This window comes from Phallusia mammillata, chromosome 7 (genome assembly GCF_965637545.1).
Source record: "Phallusia mammillata chromosome 7, kaPhaMamm4.hap1.1, whole genome shotgun sequence".
Classification (NCBI taxonomy): Eukaryota; Metazoa; Chordata; class Ascidiacea; order Phlebobranchia; family Ascidiidae; genus Phallusia; species Phallusia mammillata.
In genome coordinates, this window is record NC_137258.1 from 9,491,818 (window position 1) to 9,505,654 (window position 13,837).

The 13,837-nt window shown below is 38.9% G+C and overlaps 2 protein-coding genes across 2 annotated transcripts; one reads left to right on the top strand and one right to left on the bottom strand.

Moving 5' to 3' along the window:
• The first annotated feature begins 13 nt into the window (after positions 1 to 13).
• LOC145238889 (dihydropyrimidinase-related protein 2-like) lies at positions 14 to 8,206 on the top strand. The gene is made up of 12 exons (XM_080102167.1): positions 14 to 186; positions 334 to 444; positions 752 to 840; positions 1,106 to 1,314; positions 2,183 to 2,397; positions 3,567 to 3,716; positions 3,967 to 4,087; positions 4,565 to 4,721; positions 5,015 to 5,159; positions 5,390 to 5,665; positions 7,249 to 7,501; positions 7,710 to 8,206. The coding sequence occupies exons 2-12, from the start codon at positions 409 to 411 to the stop codon at positions 7,793 to 7,795; spliced, it is 1,737 nt and encodes a 578-aa protein (XP_079958293.1). The 5' UTR covers positions 14 to 186; positions 334 to 408; the 3' UTR covers positions 7,796 to 8,206.
• A 4,077-nt stretch (positions 8,207 to 12,283) lies between these two features.
• Positions 12,284 to 13,837, bottom strand: LOC145237855 (uncharacterized). Its single transcript, XM_080100845.1, has 3 exons — positions 13,796 to 13,837; positions 12,637 to 13,471; positions 12,284 to 12,526 (listed from the first exon to the last, which is right to left on the bottom strand). The coding sequence occupies exons 1-3, from the start codon at positions 13,835 to 13,837 to the stop codon at positions 12,492 to 12,494; spliced, it is 912 nt and encodes a 303-aa protein (XP_079956971.1). The 3' UTR covers positions 12,284 to 12,491.

Below are 13,837 nucleotides of genomic sequence, written 5' to 3' on the forward strand. Positions count from 1 at the left end.
ACATGTACATATAGGACAGCCGATCACGCTCTTTTGTGTATTGGAATTACAAGTAGCACAAATCGAACCTGTATTGATTTTACTCTGCTAGAAGAAGGGACATAGAAGTACCGATTGGCCTATTGTGAACATTTCGTAGACGGAACTTTGTCACTTGCCCGGAATCGCCTTACACCACAAAAGCAGGTAAGTTTATTTAAAGTACAAACTAAATATCACAGTTAAAGAAGGTGTTTGTTGTTTTATTGTTGCTGGTTTAAAACGCTATGATACGTGTAAGATTGAATACAATTCGGAATCAATGGTGCTTAAACTTGGCTCTTTGTTGTTCAGGGTTTCGAGTAGCGTTTAACTGTGCTTGACAAGTCCTACCAATTTTCGCCAAGAACAGCACCGAAAGACTTCAAAATGAATCAGAGCAAGAAAACTATTCCAAAAATTGTGGTAAGTACAAAGCGAAATTAACCTCAGGCAGTGGTAAAAATGAGTTTCGGTCTTGTGGGCCAAAACAAGTCGCAATGCACGAAGGAAGTGAATGTGCGGCACGATCCATTTGTCAATTGCGATGGAAAAGTTTATTTAGCTATTTTGAAAAGTTTTAATGTGGTTACGGACGCCCCGAGCTGCATATAGTCTGTTGCCAAATTGCCTTCATGCTATTAATGCAAATTCGTGCTAGCGCCTCATGAACGTGACTTCTATAACATTCTTAATTGATTTAATTCATTTTCCACATCGTTTGTGTTTTCAGAGCGAGCGCCTGTTAATTAAAGGAGGAAAAGTCGTTAACCATGATCACACATTTCGAGCTGATGTTTTTGTGGAAAATGGCATGATCAGGTAAAAGTCCTGATACCCCCAAGAAACTAAAGTTTTATACCTTGTGTAGTCCTATGTACTTTGTGCTCACTAGATAACGTTTGGCACAATATTGCATCAAAACAAACTATATTCCGTATAAAACAATGATAAACCATGCTACATTAAGTAGTTTTATTGCCAATGAGAATATTAAACCAATGTACGACATGGCATACACCACGTATTAACTTTATTCCAAAAAAACGCTAAACAAACGTCTAAAACGTTATTTGTTGTTTTGTAGGCAAGTTGGTTTGGACCTTACAGTGCCTGGTGGGGTGATTGTGATTGATGCCAAGGATGCACTCATTCTTCCTGGAGGGATCGATACCTCGGTGAACTTTGCCGCTAGCTCTACATGGTACGACTGCCACAGCAACAGTGACGAAACCACAGTCGACGACTTTTATAGCGGCACAAGAGCTGCTTTACTCGGCGGCACAACCACAGTCTGTAAGTACATCAATTCAAGTGCTCTGGTTAGATTAAAAGGGTGCGGTTAAGGTACATATGCAAAGTGGTTTGCGTAATTAAGATGCTATTTCAGCCCTGTATGGGCAAATGTAAATCGACCCCAGCCCCCAACGGTTTCAAACAATTTTGTGAAGCAAGTCTTAATGCTTCCAAACAGAAGTACCGCAATCATTAACAGTATATGATACTTCAATGCTTTTTACTGTAAATTTCGCCATTTTTAATCACTTAAAGTAAATTAGGTCATTTCGCTCGTGGCGTTCCAGGGTTTTCACCAATAACCAAATCACCTTACACGCTCGATCGTTTACCCAATCAAGACAAATCCCACAGGCTTGTCCCTTTCTCAACATCTCTTGTGTGTTACGGGCCTGCATCCTGTGACGGTGCGCATCGACCTACTAATGCATCTGTATATATTCACACCATTCCCTATGGACTGTCTTACACATGGGCGTGTTTGGTCGGATATTGTGCTGCTCATTAAGTTGACTGACAATTTAATTAAAACAATTACATAAGAAATGTTCATAATTCGATCGTGAATAGGCCTACCCCATCAATACATTCCTTAATTTAATCTCTTTCTGTGCGTCGTTTTTGAAATCGTTTGTCAAGTCGAGTAAACTGTGTATATTTTACCCTAAAGCTTTTTTTTCATACTAGTGGCCACAGCTTATATTTTTAATTCTACTATTTGTGCTCAGATTGAGATATTTTAATTATTACTTTAAAATGATAAATTTATAAAAGTTACCGTTTAATGATGTAATGGGGCGTTTCAACAATTGTTTACATACAAAAACAAATATAACATACAAATGACAGCACAGTTACCTAATTGCAGTTGACTACGCAACTGCGAACAAGGGTGGACTTGTTGCTGGACACGAAGAACGGGTCGAAACAAGTGCGTCGAGCTGCTGTGACGTCAGCTTGCACGTTGATATAACGTCATGGAACGATGATGTCAAAAAATCAATGACGGCGCTGGCGAAAGAGCACGGGGTCAACTCTTTCCGTATAAGAACGAGCGATCGATTCCAGCTCAGCGACGACCAGGTTTTGAATTAATCATAAGCACCGGCTGTGTTGTAACTCCCGTCTATAAAGGCGTGACCCCCTTTAAAGCAAAATGACCCACCTAGTTTTACAGCCAGTTTTAATATCGGGTTTAACTGAAGTTGAATTACAATGAGTGTTTTGTGAAATAAACTTTACAACTGTAGAACACTACATACGGATCTGTTCATAAGGTTAATGGTGAAAATAACGTCCGAAATAGATGTAAAAAGCGACATTTTCAAGTGTTTTGGCAATTTATCATGCCATCATCAGTGATATGAAGGCCAAATCAGTTAACTGATGATAGCATGAGCATTTTCCGAAACGTTTGAAAAATAAAGCATGGTCACTTTTTCGTCTATTTGGGCCGTTATTTTCACCAATACATTTTACAACCGTCGAAAAACTATGGTTGGTTAAGTGTAGGCTAAGTTTTAGTCTATTCATGGTTGAAAACCTACTTTGCTGTTTAATATTACCCAAGTGCATCACTTTGCTGGTATTAACTGGAACCCATCCAAAACATCTTGCACTTCAGAAGTGCGGGATATCATTGCGATTGGCACCAAGTATGTAATAGTTATCATTTTGTCCTGGCAGAGGTATGTGTTCTGTAATTATGCCAAAAACCTTTCCAAGCGGATGCTTGCAATGCCCACAAATATGTTCCTCGTTTTGTAGCTGCAGAATTGATAGCTAAACGCCGTGGGCTATTGCTGTCTGACATGCTTTTTGGTATCTGTGAATTGCCTCCTGTGAGTAATGAAAAAAGATTACAATCAAAACGCTGAATTCGAGGTCCTGCTCATAAATGACCTTTGTTAAACTTTGCTTGTTAAACTTTACATTACGTTATACAAGTTTTAGATACTTGACCCCAACTTCACAAAGAAATTCTTCAATTCGTTGTGTTACACATTATTGCCCTTAAAAATCATTTGGTTGAATGGTAGTTAATGTGTCCACGTTCGCGGTGAGAAAATTAATAACGGCAAAGAACACTTAGTTTGCGTTGCCGTTGGCGTGTGTTGAAATCGATATGTATGGATTAAGATTTGCTACAATCTTTTTTGTTGCCTTTTATTTTAAAACAGATCTATTTAATTAGTTAGATGAATTGCTCTTTAAAGTCAACAAATGACAACCAAAATTACCTGTTTTAACAGATTTTTGATATTTTGCTGCACATTAAAACCCTTGGTGCTGTGGCTCTTGTTCACGCCGAAAACGGATCCATTGTTCGTAAACTTACCCAGGTTGAAAAAAGCAGAGGTCGAACACAACCAGCAGGAATCCTCACAGCAAGAAACGAAGATGTAAGTGTACCCATAATTAGTTTTAAAACTAGCAGTTCTGTTTGATAGGTTCCTTTGGTATACCTGGTTAGGTTACGTATTTGTGTTTTTTCTATCACCCCTTTTTGTCAAAAGATTTGACAAAAAAAGTTTCACGAATATAACTTAAATATACAGACGCATTTATCATTAGTATCAATTGGTGGTTATTTGATGTACACATTTGAAAACATTTTACACCTGAAATGTACAACCATTTATTACTTTATAGGTTGAATTGGAAGCAGTACAACGTGTGATTATGATAGCCAAGCAAGTGTCATGTCCAGTACTCTTCATCAATCTTACTGGAATTAGGGCGGTGAATGCAATCGTTGATGCGCGAAAATCAGGTAACATTTCTGCCGATTAGCATAGTATCTTGATTGCGTACGAAGTCGTTCAAGATTTGATGTTTGCCAACCAGAACGTGTTTTTTATGCCTTGTTTGTAACACACAAGACTTTAGCTTATTGTTTTGAAACGATAAGGTGGTTTACTGAATGGTGCACAAAGTGCATTGTTGTATTTCAGATTTTGCCCGATTCAATGCTTTTTTGCTAGGGATTAAAAACAAAAATACAAATCTAAACATTTTTAGTACAAACATATATCCAAAGCATATTTAATACCGGATCAGTCCTGGCCGTTCGATGTAATCCGTTGATGTGTATAAATATAATAGCTTGTTGGAGATGTTCGAAATAAATAAATGCGAAATATCAGGAGTGAAAAGTGTAACCAATGGAGAATGACTTAGTTTTCCGCACTTTTTACAACAATTTGTCGGCATTTTGGACAACAATGTCATCATTTATGTTTGCTTGTAGGCCAGCAAGTGTACGCTCAAGTGAATGCGGTTGCCCTGTATCGTAATGGTTCTTCATATCACCAAGCGTCGTGGAACAAGGCAGCCGCTTGTGTAACTTGGCCACCTCTGCGAGACGACCCCGTTATTCAGCAGTCATTGCTCTATGCCCTGTCCAGGTGCGGAAACTTCGTGACGTAAATTGCTTGTCGGAAAACTTTGCGCCCGCGGGTAAAACGAATTCGGGTTGATACGTGTTGTGAGTTGGCGGAACAAGATGTTCTTTAAGGAAGTCCTGTTTTTTTGCCCGGTATTTTTTGATGTACAATGTTTATTTTTACCTTTACTCTATGTTGGGGATTTTCTCGAAGTAAGCTGTGCATCTTAAAGGCAGTTTCCGAGAAATGTGCACTAACTTATACCCGTTGGCATTTACTTTATTTTAACCTAGTTACATTGGTACATATTACAGCGGTCATATACACTGCATCTCAAGTGGCCATTGCGTCTTTACAAATGCTTCCAAGAGCAAACTGGGCAAGAGCGACTTTTCAAAAATTCCACCTGGAACGAATGGGGCGTTTGAGCGCATGATGGCGGTGTGGAGTTACGGTGTGGTAAGTTTTACGATGCGGCATCCAAATTTAGATTGCGGTTTCTTAGGACAAATTGCAACTTCATGATGACTAGATTATAATCCTTACAAATGACATGAGTTTGAGTTTTTTTTTAATTAAATATTTTGACGCGGACATTTTGCCATTGCTCATCTTAATTATTATGAATATAATTAACGAGCTGCATTAAGCGTTCTTTAAAATAATCACGTTTTTGAAATTCCCTTTAGGAAAGAGGCATGATCGACCAAAATCAGTTCGTGGCAGCAACCAGCACCAACGCGGCCAAACTTTTAAACCTCTATCCCCGCAAGGGACACGTTGCCGTGGGCTCCGACGCAGACTTGGTGGTTTGGCGTTCGAACGACCACCGATCGTTATCCGCGAGCGCCTCGGCACTCAACGTGGTCAAACCTGATTGCTCGAACGCATTTGATGGAGCAGAGACCAACGGGGCACCTGTAGTGGTAATAAGTCGCGGAAAGGTTATCTTGGATGAAAATGAGGTAAAATTCGAGCTATTTTAGTGTTATTTATCATTATTTTGCAATTACTAGGTGTCTTGAATTAAATAGAAGACTGTGTTCTTTCCACATATCATGTTTTCTGAATGATTTCGTTTAATTGTTTTAATTAATGCGCACAATTGCATTGTCTCGTCTGCTGCAAAGCTTTAACAGCGACCATATCAAATTATAATGACAGTAATCATAGGCGCCGAGTTTTGCAAAAATGCAAGGTGGCGGACGTAAAATATGACGTCACTTTGTGTGACGTCACTAATGTGTGCAACCACAAGAACTCAAAGCCAAACAAACTTTTAAAAGAATGAAACGTTTGTCAAAATGTGGATAAAAAAACTGATGTTTGAAATAATATTTAGCTGGCAATTGCAACACGTTGCTGTAGCTTTTATCATTGGTTTAGCAACGTTCAAAAATGTTTCGTCAAGTTGTTGCTGCTTTTATCACTTTAGATAACAAATTATTACAACACATTTGCATTGTACACAACAATGGCCGACATTCACTGACAGACAATTGTGTGTTTGACGTCATAAACAAGGGACTAACCACAACAAGTTGCAGTTTTATGCCACGTTTTGTGGTTGAATCGCTAGCACGTTTGTTAAAAGGCAAAATTGTTGCTAATATTCATCAGATTTTACGATATTTCGTACGATACCGCTAAAAACTAACCAAAATTTCCACGGTGGCCACCACCGTGCTTTAAAAACCCAAGGTGGCGGCGCCACCCCGCCACCGCCTACTCGGCGCCTATGACAGTAATGGTTTTTTGTGTGTACACCGTATCCAAAATAAACAACATCTTAAAGGTTTTTTAGGTGTGATAGAGCACACAGCCATTTATACGCTATAACTACCTTAAACCTTTGCAACAACTGTCGGTGTTGTTACATTGTTATAAATATGAAACAAGACATTCACATAATCGAGTTTAGTGCCCGCCAAGCGTCGCTTTAGACACGCGCCGATCAGGCACTTGCTGCATGGGCTGTAGATGAACGGGCAGCCGCATGTTTTGACCAAAAACTTTTGACATATACATACGCCAATTCGCACTCTACGCACGTATATAAGGTGAATCTACTAACACCATACCTCACGGGAGACCAACATTTAGCAAATTTTCGATAAGTGGCGCAAAGAGCACTTTTCACGGTTAAAACGATAGTTCTCCAAAAATGCTCACGGTTAGGGCTATTAGGGTCGGGATAAAGTATTAGCATTTAAAATTCAATAAAACTACCAAAAAAACTTAGTTACTAATGTAAAAATTTTAATAACTTATTTCCCAACCCAACCCCTCTTTAGCCGCTAAATTAGTAATTCAACTCTTTGCGCCACCTTGTGAAAGTGGGTTTCCCGTGAGGTATGGTGTTAATGCTCTACCCGTATATATGCGTTGTATATATACTTATATACGTCAACCGCACTGAAAGTATTAAGAGTGTGCGACTTATAAGTCTGTTACGAATCCTCTTACGTTAGATTACTAGCAATGTCTCTGGGTTTTTTCCATACACTTACCGGTCCTTGTGTGAAATAATCATTGGAATGACGTGCAGGTTCATGTTGTCCAATCACATGGAAGCTTGTTGGGACGACCACTTAAGCCGCCAATGATCTATAACCGGCTTGATGTGCAAGACGAAATCATGAAAGAGTTGTTTGTGAACGTTAAAAGCGACAGTCAGCCGCCAGTGGTCACCCCATCGGTCAACGGTCCACGGTACAGAGAGAACAACGAAGACAAGCCGGAAAGATTTACTCGTACTTCTGGTCATCGTGCAATGCACCAATCAGGATGGAGTTTTTCAGGTGGGTGGGGCGGAAGCTTGGCTTTAAAGGCAACGGAGAGAGTTTTGGGCCAGATTGTTGAGATATGTTTAAACATATTAATAATACATACATACCATTGTGGCAATTCACACTTCCCAGAAAAACAGAATCATTTTCATGATTGCATGAAAACCGAAATATTTTAAACTTTTTGTGAATAATTTATTTTCTTGCGTTTCATATTTAGGAGACCAAGCTGACGATACTCGGAAAAAATCTACATTTCGATATTCTGTGCCTCCCGGTGGAATTTCCAACTTCAGTCTCAATTGAAAACATTTCACCCCTTTTAGTCTTGCGTAAACGCGTTTTTACATAAGACTTTAACAAACAAGCATCCCTGGTGCACGAAAAACCGAAAAACCATAATAAAAAGAGCAAAAACTTGATGTTGTGTTTTCAGTGTACAAAGGAACACTTGGTGTTTACATGCACTCGTATGATGATTTTTGTTTAATTTTTTGATGTACCTGTATAAGTATAAATCTGCTGTGACTTGTTAATTGACAAAAAGCGGCCTGAAATGAACTGAAACTTTACCTATAAGTTACCAAAATATATTACTTGTGATGTGATGTTGTATTCTGTCAACGAAACCCGCACCTTCTTGCGCTTAATTTCTGTGAAAATTTTCCGTTCGTTTTATTTTTGGTTGCTATAAAAGTAAATTTGAGTTCAAACGTCGTTTTGTTTGTAGGTGTTCAAAATTGTAAAGTAGCATTATAAATGTTAGTATGTTTACTGTAATTCAAGTAATACCCGTCTACATTTTTTGCAAATTATTTGCAACAACAAAAAAACAAACATTTAGAACATTTAGAACGAACGCTTTTCTGCGATAATTAAACCATTTCACGTGCATTTCAACCCGACGATGTGCACCCTTGTGACTGATGTAGCAATTGAGGGGCTTTTTAACCAGTTTACTGAAATGAAATCAAAATGTTGAGCTGGAAGTCGGTAAATGTTAATTGATACGAAATGGTTTTTACATAGTGGTACGCAGGTTTTTTTAAGGTTTGGTTTGGGTGACCGCTAAGTAGTTTTAAGAGACCGCAAGTGTTTCATTTAAATACCAAAAAATAGCCATATTTGCTTAAATAGCCATTTTGGGAAACCGCTGGAGAAATTTGGGGGACCGTTTCGGTGTTGCACCCAGGTTGAATATTAGGTCATGTTCAGTAGGATTTAAACTTGAGGTTTTGCAGCAAGATTCAATTATGCTCGGGTTACTTAATGTTGGAAACGGCAGTTCTCATCTTTGTTCTGCATGTTCAGATTACACTTGATTGATTGATTGATTGTAGAGTATGTTAAATCACATCCGTCATTACCCACGTCAATGCACAGCTGCACAAGCTCTTCACTTGCATCACTTAGCATGTTGTGCTTTCACAATCGACATGCTACAATAACTGATCGTCGATCATAATCCGAATAACCGGAATGTTTGTATCAGTTGCCTAGCTGCAAGTGAGGCTGAGCGGACAAAAGTGGAAGGAGAATTTATCAATGACGGATGCTTGTGCAAACAGGTTCACCAACAAACAAGAAATTTCCAGGTGTGATTCGCTTTGGTGTTGTGTTACTTTGGCTTAAGGGCGTGGTTAATAACATTCAACGACGTAGAGAGGGTCATGGTATTGCAAAGTGACTAGGACATCTGGTGGCTAGTTGTTGGAACAAAAATTTGCTGTTTGACAAGCAAACGAATTCTATCATTTTTCTTTGAATTGCAAATACAAATCAATTTCTTAAATTAAAAATGCAATCTATATTGTTCCATATGCATGTGTACGATTTGATATGTGTCACTACATTAAAATGAACTTTGTTTGCCTAACTAGCAATAAATAAGTTTAGCATACAAATAATCAGTGGATGCAAATTTTTTATGAAGCTGGTCAACAATTTGCATCTAATATTTTAATAGATGCATCAACGTAATGGTGTGGCATGGAATGTATATGTATGATAATACTTGTATATAAACTTTAACAACTCACTTATTTTTTATTGTGAATCTCCAAGGGTTATCAGAGTTTTTCCGCAAAATTGCTGAATGGTTAGCGCAGCAGCTTTTTGCGCACAATGTGATCGACTCTAATCTCGGCTCGGTCAGTTAATTGTGCTTCCGTAAGCAAGAACCTCAAGTGGGGAATCTAATGTTGAACTACATTTGAAGTGTCAAACTAACTTTAATTAAAAAACAAAAAATGACTCTACGGACCAGCGGGAAGACAAATGAATTAAACAAGTCGGTCCGGGTTAGCGTTTTATGTTGAATAAAATGTGCTTACGTTGGACCTGCTTTGCAAATCGACCGATGTCATCACGGGTAATCTAACTTTCGGGTTTAATTTAGGGTTTATTTAAAAAAAACATGTCAAATTTGGGTCGGTTTGGGCTTATAGTTTCGTCTTTTGGTTCCAATATTTTGTCTGCGCGGTAAACTATTTTGTTTATTTTGGGTTTGTGTTAAATCACTGACTTTAACACGAAGATTATACTGCAGAATCTGTCTACTTCTTATTTTTTTTCTAATTGCTAACCACACGGAAACAATATATGCTTGCAAACAAAACATGTATTCGGCATACAAAGTCAGGCCTGAGCAAAGACAACGACAAAGCGAGCGCACAAGAGTAATAACGAGACACAAATAACATCAGAGGATTTTCATATACAACCACACGTAAAAATGTAAGCAGCCAACATAAAATAATCTACTTAATAAACGAAAATATCAGGAACTCGGGTTGGCAGAATGGAATGCTGGTTTCGAGGTAGATTTATGCAGCCTCTCTGAGCAATTGCTCGGCATCTATAAATAAAACAAACGACAGTGTTAAATTATTCAATTAAATGCCTTTCTCCAAATGTTGTGCTATAACACAAAATACTTACTGATGCTGCTGGTTCTGGTGTAAGTGTAAGCGGTGCGAGCAGGTGGGGTGAGCATGCACATGAACATGTCATCAGAGAAAACGCACTTGTTCACCTTCTTGCTGAACTCATGGAGCAACTCCTTCACCAACTTGGTGGTAACTTCAACGATGTTCTTCAAATGGCTAAACATTTCGTTGATCTTGCTCTCCTGGGCCTTGTTCACGGCGACAACCATTTTGATCTTGGATTCTTGGTCGTCATTTACCTTCTTAACGGAGACGATGTCCTTGTCCTGTGCAGCGTTCTTCAGGTTGATGGCGGAGATTGCGCGGTCTTGGGAGGCATCCTTGTTTTTCAGGTCGGAGATAGCGCCATCTTGTCTCGAGTTGACGGATTGCAAGTCGCTGATGCTTCTATCCTGAGCTGCGTTTGTGTCACGAAGTTTGCCCAAGTCGGAATTCTGGGCGTTGTTTACGCTGTCGATGGATCCCATGCGAGAATCCTGCTTGGAATTATGACTTCTCAAGTTGCTAAGATGACGATCTTGTTCGGCGTTTTTGTTGTTAATGCCATTGACGGATGCCTGGAGGGATTCCAACTCTTTTCTAAGAGCGGCGTTCTTGTTTCTCAGATCTCCCATCTGGCTGTTCAAACGGATGTTAACGTAATTTTGGGCCTTCATGTGAGCTTCCATCTTCTTGGTGCTTGCATCGAAGTTTCGCACCATACCATAAACGGCGCAAGCCTTTCTGTTGATGGCGTAAACGTAGTTGTAAACGGAGTTGATTCTGGAGTCGCGGTAACTGAAGGCACGACTGACATCACGCTTGTAGCCGTCAAAAGTGCTGCAACGCTGAAAAAACAATTAAATGTCATTGCATTAAACACATTTGAGATACTATTGCCACAACTTACCACAAGCCAAGCATTGGATGACTCAGGGAGAATCACCATTGCGGCGAAAACGATAGCAACAACCGAAACAAACTTCATTTTTAGCTTTATTTCTATTTTACTGCAAGAAAATATAACAACGGTTACAACCGCAAATGAATATTTTTTAGATTCTTTGTATTTTATTAATAGTATTCGTATCATGGAGCTATCCAGCCAAACTGATAACTGAATTACTCCTGGACATGCTCCCGTATTTAACCACAAACTGCAACATGATTAGCTTTGAAATGTAACTAAGTTAAAACAACTGTATGATTGTGTTTGTACAAGCATGAGTACTTCCTAACGCAATGGATTCGCCAAAACAGGTTCAGCATTATTATGAGAATTCACGTCATAAACCCTTGTTTTTCGGGCCTAATGGTCATTCAAACTTCCGTACGTAAGTTTAACCACTTAAGCTTTTGCATGATTGCAATGCTAAGTGCCCTTACATTGAAGCTTCCTGTGCTATTATAACAACTCAAAAGTTCACTGGTGGAGAGAAAAATTGCTTTTTTTTCCAAAAATACAGAATTTTTCGGAATAACACTAGAATATTTTGTGTTAGAATTATCATTATTAATATTGACAAAGAGTTGTGTTAAATTTATTTGAACACATGCTTTTGTTTAAAGCTTTTAGGGGTAGGTGTGTTTGTCAAAGCCTTTTCTCATTTGGTGGTTGTTGGCATAGAAAAGTACTTAAATACGTCATCACACACCTGCAAACATGCATTAAGTGCTCTGGTGAACGTGAGTGATAGTTTGCGTTTGCTTTTGTGCAATTTATTAAAATAACCACCTGACGGCAATGTTACTCTTTTCAAACAGCTCTGCAAATTTTCCATGCCTGGTGCAAATAAAAAAATTGAAAATTTCCAAAACCTGGTGCAGCTGAAAGGGAGGCTGGAGCTCAAAAATATGCAACTATGGATGCAACTTATGTAATTAGCGAAAAAGCCTGAGCAAAGACAGCAACAAAACGAGTACGCACAAAAAACAGCAATACACAGGGAATCAGAGGATTTTTTAACCACATGTAAAAATATGCGAACATCAAATATTTCTACAAACTATAACTACAACCAAAAAATAAAGTTTCAAGTTCAGATTCAGAGTCGTTGGGAAGCCGTAGGAATAATTTACTCACTTGCTCGGGCAAGCAATTGCAGGGCACCTAAAAATAAAACAAATTTGTTAAAAAAATGAAAAACATCTTTGGACACGTGTGTTAACATGGCGTAACAAACACAACGCCAAAATTGTTTTTTATTGGAATTTACTTACTGAGGGTGCTAGCTCTTGTGTATGTGTAGACAGGACGAGGCGGTGGTGTCAGCATGCACATGAACATGTTCTCGGAAAACACGCACTTGTTCACCTTGTCAGTAAACTCTTGAAGCAATTGCCTTACCAGAGTGGGAATAGACTCGGCAAGAACCTTCAACTGGTTAAATGCTTGTGTCATCGAGGTGTCTTGTGCTTGATTCACTGCAACGATATCTCGGATTCTCGCCTCGTGGTCATCATCAACCTTCCTCACGTCGCTGATGTCGTTGTCTTGTGCCGCGTTCTTGGCGTTTATGCCGGAGATTACGTTGTCCTGGGAAGCATCCTTGCTAACAAGGTTGGAAATATCACCGCCTTGTCTGGTGTTGACAGATTTCAAGTCGTTAATGCTGTTGTCCTGCGCAGCGTTAACTGAGCGAAGTTGGGCCAATTCCGAGTTCTGTGCGTTATTAACACCATCGATTGCATTCATGCGGGAGTCTTGGGCACTGTTGTGATTCTTTACCGTTCCAATTTGGTTGTCCTGGGCGGCGTTCTTGCTGTTGATCGAGTTGAAAGCTGACAACAGGTTTGCCAACTCATTCCTCAAACCCGCGTTCTTGTTGCTCAGATCCTTAATTTGACTGTTCAATTTCGAATTTACGTTGTTCTGACTGTTAATGAAGTTCTGCATGATTGTGGTGCTGGTACTGAGGGTTTTTACCTTGTTGTAAACGGCGCATGCTTTTCTGTTGACAGCAGATGCGTAGCTCTGGATGGCGGCGATTTTTATGTCACGGTAGTGGAAGGAATTACTGACGACCCTTTTGTAGCTGTCGAAGGTGCTGCAACGCTAAAAACACAAATTTGTGGTAACGCATAATCTTGGTTTTTGTTTGTTGGTAAATCTTATATTTGAAAATCATATAAACAAAACACAACCACGTAAGTGTCTGTAGATTAATGAGTTTAGTAAAAATTGCTAATGAGATTCGGAATAATTGTAAACTGTAAGGTGATATTTTATACTTTTAAAGTTTTCTTGTAACTATGTTTTTTATGACTTTTTTTTAAATCCCTAAAAATATAAGCTATATCTACGTTAAAAATACATAATAATTTATTGTAAATTTATGCTCTATAATTTGAAAGGATCCTAATTTACTGTAATACATACCACAGCAAGCCAAGCATTTGACGATTCAGGAAGAATCACCAT

Bases quoted from the DNA above. Each gene is read 5' to 3' on its own strand.
- LOC145237855 (XM_080100845.1), bottom strand. From the start codon at position 13,837: ATGGTGATTCTTCCTGAATCGTCAAATGCTTGGCTTGCTGTG. The intron at 13,472-13,795 runs GTATGTATTACA...TTGTGTTTTTAG, and splicing joins CAAATGCTTGGCTTGCTGTG to CGTTGCAGCACCTTCGACAG. The intron at 12,527-12,636 runs GTAAGTAAATTC...TTTTATTTTTAG, and splicing joins CACAAGAGCTAGCACCCTCA to GTGCCCTGCAATTGCTTGCC.
- LOC145238889 (XM_080102167.1), top strand. From the start codon at position 409: ATGAATCAGAGCAAGAAAACTATTCCAAAAATTGTG. The intron at 841-1,105 runs GTAAAAGTCCTG...GTTGTTTTGTAG, and splicing joins GTGGAAAATGGCATGATCAG to GCAAGTTGGTTTGGACCTTA. The intron at 2,398-3,566 runs GTTTTGAATTAA...CTGTTTTAACAG, and splicing joins TCCAGCTCAGCGACGACCAG to ATTTTTGATATTTTGCTGCA.